General features: G+C 48.9%; 1 protein-coding gene across 4 annotated transcripts; it reads left to right on the top strand.

Moving 5' to 3' along the window:
- Positions 1 to 4,071: 4,071 nt before the first annotated feature.
- Positions 4,072 to 17,114, top strand: hdx (highly divergent homeobox). 4 transcript variants are annotated; one of them, XM_049029282.1, is made up of 12 exons: positions 4,073 to 4,246; positions 5,848 to 6,171; positions 6,567 to 6,713; positions 7,296 to 7,775; positions 7,878 to 8,420; positions 8,614 to 8,667; positions 9,710 to 9,856; positions 10,035 to 10,236; positions 12,470 to 12,546; positions 13,613 to 13,711; positions 15,947 to 16,069; positions 16,684 to 17,114. In XM_049029282.1, the coding sequence occupies exons 2-12, from the start codon at positions 5,968 to 5,970 to the stop codon at positions 16,828 to 16,830; spliced, it is 2,223 nt and encodes a 740-aa protein (XP_048885239.1). In that variant the 5' UTR covers positions 4,073 to 4,246; positions 5,848 to 5,967; the 3' UTR covers positions 16,831 to 17,114. The 4 variants fall into 4 exon arrangements, with proteins under 4 accessions (XP_048885238.1, XP_048885239.1, XP_048885236.1 ...); XM_049029279.1 differs by having other exon boundaries at positions 7,296 to 8,420; XM_049029280.1 differs by lacking the exon at positions 4,073 to 4,246 and adding an exon at positions 5,160 to 5,336 and having other exon boundaries at positions 7,296 to 8,420.
- Positions 17,115 to 17,200: the final 86 nt, after the last annotated feature.

Genomic DNA, 17,200 nt, shown 5'->3' with positions numbered 1-17,200 from the left:
CCAGTGGCCTGCTGGAGGTTATTTTATGGGGCTCTGGCAGTGCTCATCCTGTTCCTGCTTGCTCAAAGGAGCAGATACTGTTACTGTTGATGGGTTAAAGACTTTCTACGGCCCAGTCCAGCTCTCCTTGAGTATCTGCCTGTCTCCTGGAATCTCCTCCATGCCCTTGAGACTGTGCTGGGAGACACAGCAAACCTTCTGGCAATGGCACGTATTGATGCACCATCCTGGAGGAGTTGGACCACCTGTGCAACCTCTGTAGGGTCCAGGTATCACCTCATGCTACCAGTAGTGACACTGACCGTCACCAAATGCAAAACTAGTGAAAAAACAGTCAGAAAAGATTAGGAGGGAAAAATGCCAGTGGCCTCCACCTGTTAAACCATTCCTGATTTGGGGGTCGTCTCATTGTTGCCCCTCTAGTTCACCTGTTCTTAATTTCATTAAGACCAAAGCAGCTGAAATTGATTAACAACCCCCTCCACTACTTAACTGGCCAGATCAATATCCCAGAAGTTTAATAGACTTGATGCTATACTCTGATTAAAAAGTGTTCCTTAATTTTTTTGAAAATTGTGTACATATATCGCAAAACTGATTTGATTTGATTGATTTATCAAATATTAAGCTTGGTTAATATTAAGAAAACAGAAGAAAGTAAAGTCAACAGAAGGACATGATCAATATTTAGATAACATCCCAGTCCGGACACAGCAGTTAAAGGGTGAAGATCCAGTTAATAAAAGGAATTGGGAAGCATCACAAAACATATTTAGGGAACTTAAAAGGGCATGAGGTGATCTGGAGTGCATGATGACCTTGGGACGTACCAAACCGTTGGGGAGGTATGATTGAACTGAAGTCAGCAATTCACTTGCTATGGGGAACTAATCCCTAATCCCTGGCATAGAGGTGAAACCATTTTTTGGCCAAGCACAGTAAAATGTCACGTGTCATTAAAACATATATAACCTGTAATATTTCACAATGGAATGTAGCCACTCATAGAAATATTGGATGTTACTCCCTTTGCATGCAAAGTGAATAAACTAACCTACCATTGAAAGACACTCTCATCCAGCCTGCACTTTGACGCGTGTTTATTGTTCACCTGTTCAGATCCAATTTTTCCATCGTAAGAAGAACCCAGGGACTTTTGGCTACCTCTGATATATGTACAGCAATAGCATCAATATATAGTATCCCTCCCTAATAAACCAATAAACAAACAAACATATAAACAAACAGATAAAAAAATAATGCTGGACCCAGGTGATGGACCCAGCGGGGAATGCAGGCAGTGGGATCGACATTATCATTAAACGCCACGTGTTACCCCAGGCTAGAAAAGATAGACTTTATGACAAATCCTCAGCCGCAGAGGGTCCTGCGTCTAGGGGATCTGCGTCTGTACAGACTCTCCGATGTCGCCACGTGCGGCAGCCTAGATTTGGGGAGATCGTCAGTCAAATGCCAACCCTTAACCACCCAGCTGCCAGACTTCCTTGACACCAGCAGTTCTGCAGATGGACATTGCTGGGGTAGTGGTTTTGTCATGGAAACCGGGCCCACTGCATTCTGTGCAGTTTTTATGCCGAGGATCCCTGGACCCACGACACACCTGTGGGAGGCTGGAGCTCAGTGCTGCAGCTTTGTTTATTTTCGGTTCACATTCCTAGAAAATCCCCCTCGCCCCGCGCTGGCCACGTCCCCCCCCCCGTTCCGGCCACTTTTCTGCGTGTTCCCAAACCTCTGCCCGTTGACTGCCCCAGTGTCAGTAAAGATTCTTCTGTCATTCAAGGAAATTTAGCCTTGAATGTTAAATTGTCACATTTGTTTGTCTCTTTATTGCCGGAGGCTTTTATCCAAAGCAGGGGTGCGGTAGGGGCATGGATACCCTGGCAGACTCAGGGGGCCTGAATACATAAATTTATACAATGTAAGCGTGGGTGGAGGGCAAGATAACATTTTAGTAGGGGGGTGGGAATTTCTAGCTGTGCAAAGCAATGCAGAACTAAGAAAGCAGACTCAGACAGACCCCTGTGACCAGAAATAGGGGTTAAGGGCCGTATTCAAGCACCCAGTGGTGAAATCACTCTGCAGACCACGGGATTTGAAATGGCAACCTTCCGATTAGGCACGTGGAGCCCTAACCAACCGAGCCACACAACATCCCATCCAGAGAAACCAGGATCAAACTGTAGTCCTTCAGTGTAACACTCATCAAAATTAGCTATTTGAGTAAGTTTGGGTAAGCTGAGACAAAGATTCAAAGAAATTCCATAATGGCTGAAATGTTGCATATATTGCAGTGATTATATGTCCATCTGTCTTCTATATCCAGGACAGGGTTAAGAATGGCCTGGAGCCTACCCCAAGAACTTGTGGAGATACTGGACTGAATGCTAGTTTGCTGCAGGCCACATACATTCAATCATGCATTAACTTAAATTTAGACACCAAGAAACACTAAAACTGCACGTCATTGACCAGCAGGAAGAAACTAGAGAAAACCCACATAACAGGGGTGACGTCCCCACATACAATCACACTCAATATTCAGTATTATTTTTATATAGCTTTTCCCAAAATAGTTGCCCCAAAAAGGTTTAGAAACAACTTCAAATCCGGTGAAATATGCTGATGGAGGAAATATTTTAAAATAGAAATCTATTTTCAAAGCGAAACATTTTCCATTGTGCAGCTGCAACAGCGGGTTACAGTTCAATACTGTAAAATTCATTAAAACAATTTTTAGTATATAAATGGAATATATTACAATGCAACAGATTTTATTTTAAAAGAGTGAAACGATTATTCCCTAGCAAAAAAAGGAAACATAGTAAGTATGGTAAAGCGAAAAAAAGATAAAATCATGGTTGGCCAAGGTGGATGTCGTTTGCGGCACCGTAGCGGTTTTCTCAGAAAACTCCCCCAAATTCGCTGCTCTCCGCTTCGCGCGACCTGCGCCGCGTTCGTCGTTTCTCCGCTTCAGCACTCGGCTTCTTTCGGTCCAGCTTCGTAGTCGCTTATGAAAACCTCTTTGTTGCTTTGCGGTTACGAACTTCCTCTGCTCGTACCACATGTCTACAGATCTTTGTTATGTTACAAAAATATCACATCAAGATACTTCCTCCTTTCAGAAATAGGTTAGGCTAAATGACAGGACACGTTGAGAAAAAAAAATAAATTCTGCAACAGGAAGGATTCAAAAAAAAACCACACACACACACAATCGTGTGTCAAGGGCCTATCCTGTGAAATATCAGGAACAGCTACAAAAATGTTCAATTAACTAATATTTTTTACATTGGTATAACATGCTATTTAACAACTCAGAACATAAATAAATGCAACTTTTCACCCTGCTTGACTAGTCAGGAACAGCTGAGAAATAGATCTCAAATGTTGCCACAGTCATTCAGGTATGAACAAGGGGATATGTTTGGGTTCAAACTTGAAAGAGACGAAATTAGCCCTAAAGCCCCTAACTTCTAGATATACACAGTACTCCAACAATATTGGTGGAAATATGTCCCTACCTCCATACCCAAATCTACACCCATGAGTCGGAATAACCTAGCCTCAATAGAGTGACCCCATTGTACACCAGAAACACAAAACCACACACATTATTTTTACACTGAGCCACCTAGCTTAGAAGCAAAACCGTTAACTTTCAAAATGCATGTCAGTGGCTTTTAATGTGCAAACTTTATTTTTTATAGATTTCATGTATTACTGTGTGAACGGAGACACCTTGGATACCTCATCTTGGGAGCATAAGCAACGCATCAAGCAGATTTAAAAGCGCCAGATATATATATATATAAAAAAGGATCTGCAATATACAGCTACGATCATTTTCAGGTCCTCCGCACAACTTGTGAACGGGAGCCAAAACGTCGAATATGATTCGATGAGATAAATCGATAAGGGACGAAGCGGCGTGTCATCAGGGTGCGGAAACAAAACGGAGCCGCGTTGTGGTCTGCCTGACCTCCCTCTTCCCTCCCTTCTGCTCCACGCCACAAAGTCAGCGAGGGGGCGGGACGACGGCGCTCCGTTTTCAGTCAGCTGCAGCTGTCACGGCCCTGATCTCGGGCGCCCATTGGCTCCTGTCTGCCGCTACGTCACAATCATGATTAGAATTGATGATCGGACGTTTTGATTTCATTGTCTGGCGGAGGGAGTCGGAAGAAATCAGCTGAATTCGAGCGTTCGTTTGAATTGTCAGCTAAAAAAGGTATCTAACGAATCCATTTACTTCCTAGTTTTGCCGGGTTTCGGTCAGGCGCTTTCCGGAAAATCCGAGTTATATATGTTACATATCGGAGCGGGCCGGGTAACAACAAGAGGTATTTAGCAGAAAAAGTTTGACTGGTTTATATGCGGGCGCATGGCCTCCGGGGCCTGGCTTGTAAGCAGGATCCGCTGCCTGCTTGCCAGCCCTCGCTTTTGCCTTCGGTGTTTGCGACGTGCCGCCTACCCCTACGTGCATTTCTGTACGCCGGGAAGTTGCCGAGCGTCTCCCGATCGCCGTCGTTCCGCCTCGGCGTCCAATTCGCCCTTGCGGCGAGCTGGATGGGCTGTGCGTTTTCTTCATCTGCGCTTCTCCGTTTTTCTTTTTTTAAGCGAATGCAATCAATATTATATTCAGCGGCCATGCGCACTGAACCTCCCCCCGGATCGGAGAAGGGGACGGCAGTAACCCTTAGAGCGCCTCTCTCCTCGTTCACAGCAAAAAATAAACTAACAAAAGCTTGCTTATTTCTAATATATACGAACATACCCTTTAGATTTACTACACGCTTCTTTTTGCATGATTATGGTGCAGAGATACTTTATTCTTTAACAGCAATGGAGCTGCTACTTAGCTTGCAATCCCCCCCCCCTATAACTAGCTAAGGTTAGCAGCCGACGTGTTATCATATACCGGTTGCTGGAAATTTTGATTTCGTTCTTAAGGTTCCGGGTAAATCATAATAGTAGTGAAATGTGTCGACTTAACAGATAATTTCATTTTGAAGTGGTACTCGTGAAACGAATGTAATACCAGGATGTCTCCACTGATAATATTTATAGACGTTTACTGCCTTATAAATTGTCAATTGACCAAAAGCCCGTCATTTGTTATTAATATTACTGTATAAACATTGGGGCAGCGTCTGACTGTGGGCTAAGCCTGTGTGCCTGTAATCAGAAGGTCACCAGTTCAAACCCAGCCTCAGCATGTCTGTGGGTCCTTGAGCAAGGCCCTTAACCCCCAGCTCCCTGGGCGCCCCAACAAGTGGCTGGCCTTTGCAGACAGCTTACCCTACAAAGAGCAAGTTGAGGTAGGCATAAAGACAATTTCCCCACAGGGGTCAATAAAAGTATCAGTTATTATTGGATATGCTGGTGTGTGACCTCAGATCCTGCCTTTTGAGTTATGATTTACAGTGTTATTAGTGTTTTCAGTAGTAAATTGAGGTTGCCCACACTTAACTGTAAAACCATAGACCTCTTTTGGTGAGCATGAAGCGACCTGGAGAATAACAGAGAGTCTTTCATATCCTGAGTGATGAATTACGGTGAAAAATTGCCACTCGCTTTGGGAATCTAACATTTGCTTGTTGGAATTTCACATGCCCTTGCCTGTACATTCCCAGCAGCCTTCAGGTAGTGTGGCATCTCAGATGCAATCGTTGAGTATTTATTTGCAATCAGCCTTATGAGTTTTAACATCCACAATAATTTAGGTTTTTATTTCATTTTTGTGTTTGTGTATAGTTCAGCCGCTGGAAAGGGGGCTGTTTTCTCCAAGTTGATGGTGTTGCTTTGAGGTCACATCTGCTTGTCTTCCAGAACTTTCCTGGCCTCCCTCCCTGCCCACCACCCAACCACCCCCCAAAGCCAGCGAACAAACAAGAACAGCTGCGGGCTGGGGAATGCCACGCGGTCTGGGCACCGGCGCTTCGAGGTGCGATGATGGAATCAGCAGCCCTCGCACCAGCTGAAGAGTTGGGCAAAATGGACACCACGAAACTGGAGCCCCTCCCGGGACAGAGTCGCCCTGGGGGGCTTGCCCCATACAGCCTGACTTTTCGTGAAGAGGGGGGTCACCTAATGCACTCCTACATGACACCGGGGAGTAAGGAGTCTTGGCAGGAGAAGAGGCTTGTCCAAACTGTGAGTGAATCCTAAAGATGTTTAAGTTAAACGGCTATAGCTGAGCCAAAGTGGGGTGGTTGCATTGGATAAATATAGCAGAACAAGTAGAGTGTTGCGCAAATAATGCGCAGGTTGTGGGATCAAATCCCAGGGAGTATAGAAAATTGTAACCCCTCTACTGTAAGTTTGTTTGGGTAAAAGTGTCACAAAAAACTATTGTAATGTAAATTTTACTCAAGCTGGGTTTAGTTGAACTGGATTTTGTATTTGCCAGCAAAACTGATTAAATAAAGATTGTGGCAGGTGGGTCAAGGAAGATGTAGCTGTTTCAGTTTGTGGGTAACCTGCTTGCATCGGCGAAACGTAAAAGTTCATAGCTGATTTACACCTGTTCCCCCCCCCCACCCCCTCAGATGAACCTGCGCTCTGTCTTTACGGCCGAGCAGCAGCGAATCCTGGAACGCTACTATGATAATGGGATGACCAATCAGAGCAAGAGCTGCTTCCAGCTCATCCTGCAGTGTGCCCAGGAAACAAAGCTGGACTTCAGCGTGGTCAGGGTAGGTGGGGGATGCCTTGGCAGTGAGCCAGAGGATGAGAAATGAGCATGGCTTAGCAGAGGCCTAAGTAATGTCGTATGTCTGCCCCTGGACGGGGGGCTGAGACGGGGCACACCGTGCCCTCATCTCCTGAAATTAATTACACTTTACTTCCCGAGGCAGCTTCTGGGCTTGGTAGTTGGGGCTGTAGCTGCACACCACCGGGCTCCTGCTCTCTGTGTGCGGAGTTCATGTTCTCCTTATATGCTTTAGGGGTTCTTAAGGGTCCTGAGATATGCAGTTGGGTGAACTGGTTCCTGTGCATGTCTTGGGAAGGACAATCATCCCATCTAAGGTGTTCTCTTATCTCTTATGGGTGGCATCTTGTTTAAAAAAAGAGGACTGATATAAGTGTTGTAATAGGCCTGCATATGTGATTGGAACCTTCTGATCTAATATTCACCTTCACCCACCGTCAGTCATATGCTCAGTCACATGGTCTGCCGTTCAGACCCCATGCCGTTTGCCCTGAGAGTCTGGTCCCTGCAAACTTGGAGACAGTGCCAGCTGTGCCGTGACCTTCCATCTCCCATGTTCTTCCAGACGTGGGTTGGGAACAAAAGGAGGAAGCTGGCGTCCAAGGTGGACCAGAATGGAGGTGTGGCCAGTCATGGGACGGTGGGGAGCTGTGGCGGTGGGGTGTCAGCGGCGTCGGGGGCCCTGCTGACCCCGGAGATGGCGGGTCCTCACGGCGCCCAGCGAGGGACGCATCTCCTGATGACAGCGGCGCCGTCTCCGGCCACCACTTCGTCCTCCTCACCCTCCTCTTGCTCATCACACGGCAGTGGCATGGGAAACGGCAACGGCGGCAACAACGATGTGATTGTGACAGGGATCTACTCGCTGGCCCGCCCCCCAGGCTTGAGCCGCACGGAACCCTCGCCCCAGGCCAAGGTGGACCCCCCCACACCGGCTCACACCCGCCCTCCCCAGCAGATTGACGGCGCGTCGCTCCACGCGAGGCCGTCGACTCTCCCTCGCAGGGCGCCCCAGCCCAGCGGCGCCGGCGGCCCATCGATCCAGGTCCGGAAGCCATTGCCTGCAGGCGACGGTGTGGGCGTGCATCGTACCTGGGCCAGGCAGTACACCCCCCCCCAACCCTGGCCCTTCCTCTCTCACCCTCAGCCCGCAGGCTCGTCGTCGACCCCATCACCGCACGCCCAGCCCTGCACGCCGGACTCAGGTGTCAGAGTGCAGCAGGTCTTCTCCCTGGCCACTCTCAGTGAAGGACACCACAGGGGGGCGCCAGAGAGTGGGCCGCTCAAGGCGCCGTCAAAAACGCGCCCCCCTGACTGCTCGGGCTGCTTTTCCATTGCCATGGAGACGGCGGATGCTGACGACGAGTACGCCCGTGAGGAGGAACTGGCCAGCATGGGGGCACAGTTGCAGACATGTCCGGCAGTGGGAGGCAGCAGCGGCACTGGGAACTATGGGCCCACAGCATATCCGCGAATGGACAGCCCCGGCACGCCACCTACTGGGAGGAATCCAGCCGCTGTCAAGCCGCTTGGTTCTGAACTTTTTGGGGCGAAAGGTTACCAGAGCCAGCCTATGTCATCTCACTGTCCCCCAAGACTGAGCTTCTTCCTTGGCAGCACAGGCGCTAGAGGCAGCTACCCTGTTGGGATTCACCAGCAGGGGTCGCCAAAGAGCGTGTCCAACCTCCAGGTAAGGTCTGGGGCTCTCTGGTTAGGGGTGGAGCAGGGACCCCAGCCTTAGCTCTGGGTGTTTATAAGAATCTTGTTGGTCTGTAGAGTATATTTGGTGGCTAGCAGGCTTCCAGGTCCTGGAATACAAGCTGAAGACCGGGCAGGGGTTCGAGTCACACCCGGGTGAGTCTCCTTTTCCTTTCCCGTTGCAGGTGTCGGGTAACTTGTCTGCTCCCTGGATTACCAGCAACTCTCGCAAACGGACAGTAAGTGTCACGTGACACCGGCGGCCATGCCGGGCGTTCCGAGAACTGGGCGGCTTCGTCCAGGCAGGCCTGCCGATCGTAAGCATGACGTGTTGGGGGGGTGGGGGTGTCTGGTGACTGTTAATTCAGACGGAGGGCAGGGCGTATTGGGAGTTTGCGAATCAGGCACGCATCTAAGATAGATATGCTACCTGCCGCATATGGACGGATTGTTCTAGAAATATCGCGGGTGTCCCACATGATACAGTGTAACCTTACATCTGCAGCGATGGCAGTCTGATTCCTGCCCACATCTCTGTGCTTGTGCGTATGCAGCGTCAGGGCCACAAGGGACCCAGCTAAAAGCTGATTGGCTACTGGAGGGCCCTCCTCTGTCACTCACTGATTCAAAACACATCATTGGCTAATAAGGTTGGCCCCTTTGTATGAATTATGGCCCCTCTTGTGCCCCCCACTTGCAATGGAGGGGCGTCCCCTGCCCTGTGCATCCTTGGGTAATTTCCAGACTCACCTTGTCCTGGATAAACAGTTACATAAGATGGATAAACACACAGTATTTATTTGCATCATTTATTCAGTCCAGTTGTGTTTAATTGGCTGATGACACATTAGGACAGAAATGTGCAAGCTTATATATTTTTTTGAGTGACTTGCGTGTGTCCTGATTACTGAGAAATCCCTTCCCCTACCAGACTGAGAGGACCACTTCTCTATCTGATTAGGCAGATTCCTCAGCTGTGTGTTCTTATTGGGGGGGATGCTAATCGGGTTCTGAGCTCCCCAAGATCCAATCCACGTTAATAGAACGGCGATAACGGGGGCGGTAAGGAGGCCAGCGCCCATGCGGCCTTCTCATGGGGCCGTTCTGGTTCTGGTGTTCAAGATTGCTCTGTGCCCAAGCGAGGGGCCTGACGTCAGGAGGCGACCGGTGCGATAAGCACAGAACGGAAACACGGGAGGAGGGGGTGTCTTGGGGGGAGTAGTGGAGCAGCGTATGTGACGCACTTTTGATTTTAAGAAGAAGGGGTGTCTGTATACGCAGCTGCAGGACAGGACACAGTTCAGTGACAGGGATGTGCACACTCTGAAGAGGTACTGGGACAATGGTATGACCAGCCTGGGCTCGGTGTGTCGCGAGAAGATCTCTGCAGCGGCCGCGGAACTCAGCGTCGACAGTGAGATCATCAAGGTTGGTCAAGGCCCGGTGGGTCGCCCTCTGAAAAGCCTGATCAAACAAATAATAAATGTCATGGTCTGTCAAGCTCTTTTAGTGTAGAGAAATGATGTTTGTCATGCACAGGATCGGCCTGTTTCCCAGCTTGGCTGTAGTGGCCTGTTACAGGATCTGTGCACTTCCTTACGTGCAGACATGGATTGGAAATCGACGTAGGAAGTATCGCCTGATGGGTATTGAGATCCCGACCCCCACGAGCGGCCCCGCTGTTTTCACGAAGCAGTCGAGCATGGAGTCACCCCGCTCCATGACCCCCGAGGATGACGATGTGAGCGTCCCCGAGCCAGGGGAGGACAGCGAGAGGAACGACGTGGTCTCCATCTGTCTGTCTGAGGGTGAGAGGAAACCCCCCCCCACACACACACACACACACACTGGACCCATAGAGGCTTCTGGACCGCCTAAATGAAATGCCCCCCCACCCCACCGCTAGAAATCTGTAAGAGGGGAGTGTAGTGGCTGAACATTATTGGTTTGAGTCTCAGGGAGGCCCCTACACTAGTACCCCAGGTGAAAAATGCAAAATGCTAAGCATGCACATGCTGACAAAGTAAGTCTAATAATTACTCAAAAAACTGATCAGTTCACAAGATGGTGAAATCTGCCAGCCGGAGAATCTTTTCCGGCTTAAATATTTACCCGTTTTTGGTCTTTTTATTAAGTGTCAGCTGCAGAGTCACATAATGCGGCCAGATTTGCACGGAGCAAACATGCAAACATGAGGGATTTAGCAGTGTGGTTTTACAGGGGGTGAGGGAGCAGCCCGGTATGGGAGCCATCGGCGGACGCACCTTTGCCGACGGCGAAGTTAATCGCCGTGGTTGTGAGGAGGCCGTGATAAGCAGCATGAATCCCTGCAGAACCCAGTGCCTTTTCAGGGCAGATCATTCATCACATTCTGCTTGTGTTACTAAATTGCAGTGAGTGGCGTTGCACCACATATTAGTCAGGAACATGGCAATTAGACATTGAATTAGATAAAGTGTTTATGTTCTGTTTTCACAAAATTGTTGTTTGAGCTGAAATAGCAGAGGAGCTGTTAAGCTACAGTGGTTTTGCGTCCCAAGCCGTGCGCTATGCTCAAGCCACTGCAGCCTTTGGCGAGATGCAAACCTATTATTACACGGGGGGGGGGAGCTCAGGTTCATATTAAAAGAGCAGAGAAAATAAACTGAAGCATTAATGTTAGTTAGTGGTGTAATGGTTTGGAAGACAGAAACTGCAATCCAGATGTTCATGATCTTCCGTTGCAGTTCTGGAAGACAAAACCAACACCCCCCCCCCCAATGTTAATATGTGATGATAATATTATTTGCATTTTATCCGATGGTTTTACCCATAGCAACTTAGAGTAGATGGAAGTGTCACTGATGTATATGTGCTGCCTGGGATTTGAACCCATGACCTTTGGATTGTTAGAGCAGTACTGTACTTGTTGAGCTGTAGGAGCCTAGTTCTGTCACTCTAGACTGTGATCGATTAGATAATAGTATTATTTTATTAATTACTTGTATGTGATGAATCCAGATTTCTTGCAAAGGTTGGAACCAGAGGCCTTGATTTTGCTCCAGTTTAGCCCGTAGACACTGACAGTGGCGGTTCCCTCCGAATCGCAGTGCGCTCGTCTCGTCCCATCCGGCAGTCCGCTTACCCCAGAAGGCTCTGCGTGGCATTTCCCCGAGCCATCTGTGTGGTGGTCAGCGCCCGGCCTGAAAGGTCACTTTTATTTTTCCGTAGTTTATTTAGCCTGCTGTGCCGGATCGCTGAACGAGGCAGGGAGTGTTCTGGAGGGGAGGGCATACCACGTGACCTCAGGGGTGCAGATCAGCCTCCGTCCCAGTCAGCAGGTGGCAGAGGTCTGCCATCCGGTGTTTGGTCTTTTTCTTTTTTGACTTGTTATTTGGAGAGATTTGGTTTATCGCGCGCAGTTTGGCGTCTCCATGTAGGCCAGCTGCAGAGGGGACATGGTGTGTGAGTGTGGGGAGGGGGCAGTGAAGATGCGAGCTTTTCCGATGATCTCGGCATCCATCTGATGGGGCTCACGAGGCAAATTACAGCGAAGCTGCGGAGTGTTCCGGTGTCCTTCCTGCTCAGACGAGTGCTGTCCCATCGTGGGGGGACAGCTGGTGCCTGCGATCACCCCCCCCCCCCAGCTCACGGTGTCTGGGCATCAGTGCCAACATCCTGCTTGCTTCATTTCGGATGTTAGGTTTTGTTTAAAGTTCATTTTCCTGCCACTGTCCCTTTCAAAAGACACTTTGTACCGATAAAGAAAAATAACAGGAAATAAATCAAAGAATCTGGCATTAGCGACATATTTGTAAACTATCCACAGGGGCTTAGGATTCGGGGGGGGGGGGGGGTTCAGGGGCCGTGTATCCCCCAATATTTAATATGGCTTTATTTGTCCTCCAAAAAAACTGTGCATTTAAATTAAGTTGTGCACCCCCCAGTATCCAACTCTCTCCTGCACCCATGGCGATACATTAAATCCATTCCGGTCATTGACATTGATTGGAGATTGAACTTCAGACCAGTAACAGTTACCTAAGAAAATTCTCTCTCCAGATGGTGCAAGTGACATTCTCCAAAGAGAAGATGACGACATGGATGGGGAGGGCACCTCCGCCCTGGCCGACAACGTGGTATGGTGTCCGATTGGCTCCCGATCCAACCCCCCAGCCCACCCCCCACTGGTGTTTTTGTTTTCACGTTGAAATGAGCAGTTTATCCAGGTGGTTATATAGATAAAATTGAGTCGTTTTCTATATATCCGTCTTGAGCTAATCACTCAAGAAAGGATCAAATTAAATTTTTTTTAAAGTGAAGGGTTTGCTGTAATATGGTGCACAGTCCCATGCAGACAACTAGATAATCGTTATTTTTGTGCGAAATTTAGCTTGACATTTGTTGAATCCATCCGTCATCCGTCTTGTCGGACATTATTTGCCGCCAGGAGGCCCCTCGGCCTGTGCGATCGGCGTATTCCCACACGCTTCCTGTCAAGCAAGAAGTAACGTCTGATCTTCTTATTCGCAAATGTCAAGATGTGTCAGATCAGTCAGGATTCAATAAGTGGCTTGACGCGGCCTAATTAGCCGCTTGGCTAGGATAAAGGCGCGCATGCCAGTTAGCGCAGCGTGGCCTGGCGTGAGAATTAATTTGCCCTTCAGTTCTTCTTGTTTAGTATTACCTTCCGTAACAAAAATGATACTTTATTACAGCCCGTAGCTCGGCAATCCGAGTTCCTGTTTCATTTTTAAATGAGGGCAAAGTACCTATTTCCAGCTAATTTAATTTACACCGTATCTAACTCCGAAAGCAGACGTTTGAATATCCATTCAGATACTCAAGCGGTCTTCAGCTTTCAGCTCCAGATGTGAGAACAAAAGGATTTAGCTGTGTACCTGATGGCAAATATCACATTTCCATTATTTGTGTTTTCATTTAGCTGATAGACAATGAAATGTTTTAATAGTGGAGATGCTTTGCAAATAAATACTGTGGCTGCAATTTTAAAGGGATTATTTTTTTATTGGGTATTTTACAGTTGCTGTCAACAGCTCTCAATAGCATTAGATAATATTACAAAATATATAGTAGAGTTTTTCTATGGCAGAATTAAAATCAACATTTCTAATATGTAGATCCACTAGTGCTGCAGGGGACATTTTCAGCGGTTTCCTGCTGAATGGTGTCTTTTTCGTGCAGAAAATCGAAATAATCGATGACGAGGATGAGGAGGAAGATAACGACGATGAAGTGATCGGTCCAGACGTGGAGCTGGTGCAGAACCAGCTGGAATTCAAGGTACGGACAGAGCCGGGCTTTGCCCATCTTGGCGCCCCCTACAGGCTCGACGTCTTCTGCAGGCGGTGGAAGTGCATGCTTCTGGTCCCCTACAGCTGCAGGGGTGACACTCTTTTCGATTTATTTATATTTATTTGCGATACATCACTAGCGCACCGCTGTCAAGGTGCCAACTTGGGGTCAAAGCTGAGCTCTTGGCGAGCAGGAGATGCGGCGAACAGAGATGCAGGGACCGTGCTTAAGCACTTGGCATTTGTCACCAGAAAAGCTATATATGTGCCACTAAATGGGCGATGGAACAAGCTGCAATGAACCGAAGCCGCCTTCCCACCCTTCCCAGTCTCGTTAAGGTGGTGCCCCATTACGACATCGCAGTTTTTGCTCATTGTCATCCATCAAAAATCAACCAGTTCTGGCCAGATCGCCCGAATGAACTCCAGATCACTGCAGGCCGGGTCCGCACAGTCCTGCGACCCGCAGCGATGAAAGGAGATCGTGCTGCGACTCGGACATCCCCGAGGGAACGCCATGGAACCGTCGGTGTTCCCGGGATCCCGACTTGAAAGATTGCAAGTTCCGAGGGACGCCGGAGAGGGGTGACTCTTATCTTGTAAGACGCGGAGAGTTTCTGGAAGTCCGGAGGAGTCACTGGTGGTGGGGAGGCTCTCTTGAGGCACGTGGCCCTGGATGCCTGGCCTGACAGTGTCCCCTGGGGTCGACTCCTTGCCCATCTGCTTCCCACAGCCCGTCGGGTGGCATCAGCTCACAGCGGCGCTGATGTGTCCTGTTGTAGCCTCCGGCGCTAATATGCTAAACGTCGCCGGATGTCCGACAGATTACTGGTTTCTTTCTCCTGTGGTGCTCCCAGTAAAGTCAGGCCAGGTCAGGAGCAGATTACTGGCTCCAAGCGCCCCCTACTGTCAAACCTGGGATGCGTTTATGTGGCACCGTTCCTGACGGTGCCATTTGGAAAGTTTACGAGGACGACCTGGACCGGATGTTGGAGAATGGTGACATTTGTAGGTGGGAAGGTCACAGTAGCAGGGAGGTGAACACCGTTTTGAAATCGCACGGACACGCTAGGCTCACATTTACCCGATTCCTACATCAAATGCCACTCTTGTCAAAGCTTTTAGGATTAAGTGATAGATTAACAGGTTTGAGGGGCGCAGTGCTGCAGTGGTTATCGCTGTTGCCACACATCACTGGAGGCCAGGTTTCAAGTCTGTGTGTGCGTGTGGAGTTTGCATGTTATCCTGAGATAGGCTCCTCAACCTTCCTTAGGACTAGCAGGTTTGGAAAATGGGTGAACGTGTGTGATTATGCATGAGACAGACCCCGAGGAGAGCAGCATGATGTCTTAGTGGTGACATGACCGTCTGATTCCACCTCACCCGTGGACTGCCTTTTGTGACAACCCCCCCCAAAACCATAGTGATGCATGGTGTGCGTTGCAGACCTTTCTGGGAGATACACACAAAACACAGAAAAGCAGGTGTATTTTTTTTAACGTGGCTTGACTCAGAATTGCATGTGCGACTGGTCAAGTGTCACGCCGAGAGTCATTCGGCGGCCTGGTGGGTATCTGCGATCCAGCCATCTGCCGCACCGGTGCCCCTCCTCACTCCGCACCTCTGGAAACATCAGGACCGTGGCCCATATCTTGGGGACTCCAGTTTTCTGGGCTTGGTGGATCGCCGGGAGGCTATTCAGCAAGCTGGAAGCTCGCCCTTAGTGCCAGTTGGCCTGGGCCGGTTTTAGCCCCCCGAGCCGGAAGGATTCTGCACAGCTGTGATGTTCTGTCTCATCTCCCTGGGGCTGCCGCCCGGCTGGGGTCTGAACATGGGTGTGGCATTAACAGCACGGTAGCTGTTTCCACTCATCTAGTCAATGCAGTCATTAACAAAAGCCTAATGCCAAGGTAGTCAAGGTCTCCTTTACTCATTTATACAGTACAATGAAATGCAAACAATTATATCTCCCTGCTGACTCAAAGTAATAAATGGCAAATAACAGAATGATAGGACAAATAATATACTTAAAATATGTACAGTATACATATCATATACAAGAACATTCAAGTAGGACCACAGGGTGCTGAGGTTGAACATGGCAGTGGCTTTAACTCATACTGATCGGAAACAATCATGGCTACTTTTTCTGCATTTTAGTAGCGCCCATTTCAGGTTGGTCACATGCCTGGAAGTCTTAACGAGCCTCACTGTCTCATTTCAGCAAGAAGAGGTCCGGTATCTCGAAAGCGAGCTAGAGAACCAAAAACAGAAGTATTACAAGCTACAGATGTTCACGAAGAACCTGCTGAGCGCCGTGAAGAACATGGACCAGGAGAAACAGCAGGTGGGAGCCTTTTCCCGGGCCCTTGACCAGTGTGGGGTCACGGTGACGAGGCAGGGGGACACCCTGGGCAGGATGCCTGTCTGTTTCAGGGCACACATGCATTATGGGTAATTTGGAAAATACCTGCCAAAGAAATGATGTTATATGAATGGGTTATGTAACTGTTTTTGCCTATATTTAAGTGGCCTATGATTATAATAGCAGACATCCCACCTGTCTCAAAATTTCCGGGAGTCTTCCGGAAATTGACAGCAGCTCCCTGACACCCGCGAATGATGTGCAGTGTCCCGGAAATCTGTCATTCCGCTATTCAACGGCGGTAAAAATTTACCGGCAAAAAATTCTGCAAATTTAACCGCCAGCAAACACCCCCTCCCACCCCACACACCTCAGTAGTCAAATTTCACCTGCCTGACACTAGTGTTTCAGGTGGGATTTTATTATTAATCTGTGAATTTATTAGGAAGTCAAATATTTTTGCTATCGTCACACGGACGCTTTGGTTTGCTGAAGACGCAGGACGCTTTGAGGCGGCCATCTTTCCAGCTTTCGTAACGGCCAGCTAAGTTATTCCCGCATTCCAAATTCCTTTCCAACTTCCTGCTTTTCTCCAGGAGCTGCTGGCCAGTCTACCTCAAGAAGTGGAAGAAGACTGGGAGCTGGGCTCAGAGCCTTGTGCTGATTCCGTCGCCGCCTCCGTCTCCAACAGCAACTCCTCTGTATCAGAGGCAGTACCGCTGCTAGCTGAAGTGGCCCTCTAGGCGAGCATCACTGCCAGCGCCCCGCGTCTGTGGCAAAGTGAAATCGGCTGGCATACCGGCACCCCCTCAAGTGGGCGCCCTCGGCAGCCGCCTATGTCGACTGTAGGATTAACCAGCCCTGGTGAGAGGAGACAAGTGGTGCCGGGTTCCTGTGAGGCCAGCCCTCCCCATGGCGCCTTCAGAAAAATCTCGCCGGTTACAGCCCTGAAAGCCTTTTTCTACTGCCTGTCTGTCCGCCTTGTTCGAGGGATCGGCCTGAGAATAATAAACACCACTGACTTGAAGGACTCTCTGTGTGCGATTGTTTCTGTCTGAAGAAGACGTGTCGCCAGACAAAGATGTTTAAAGGTTGCATCTTTATACAGTCCAT

This window comes from Brienomyrus brachyistius, chromosome 10 (assembly GCF_023856365.1).
Source record: "Brienomyrus brachyistius isolate T26 chromosome 10, BBRACH_0.4, whole genome shotgun sequence".
Taxonomy (NCBI): Eukaryota; Metazoa; Chordata; class Actinopteri; order Osteoglossiformes; family Mormyridae; genus Brienomyrus; species Brienomyrus brachyistius.
This window is presented reverse-complemented; position numbering and strand designations above follow the sequence as displayed.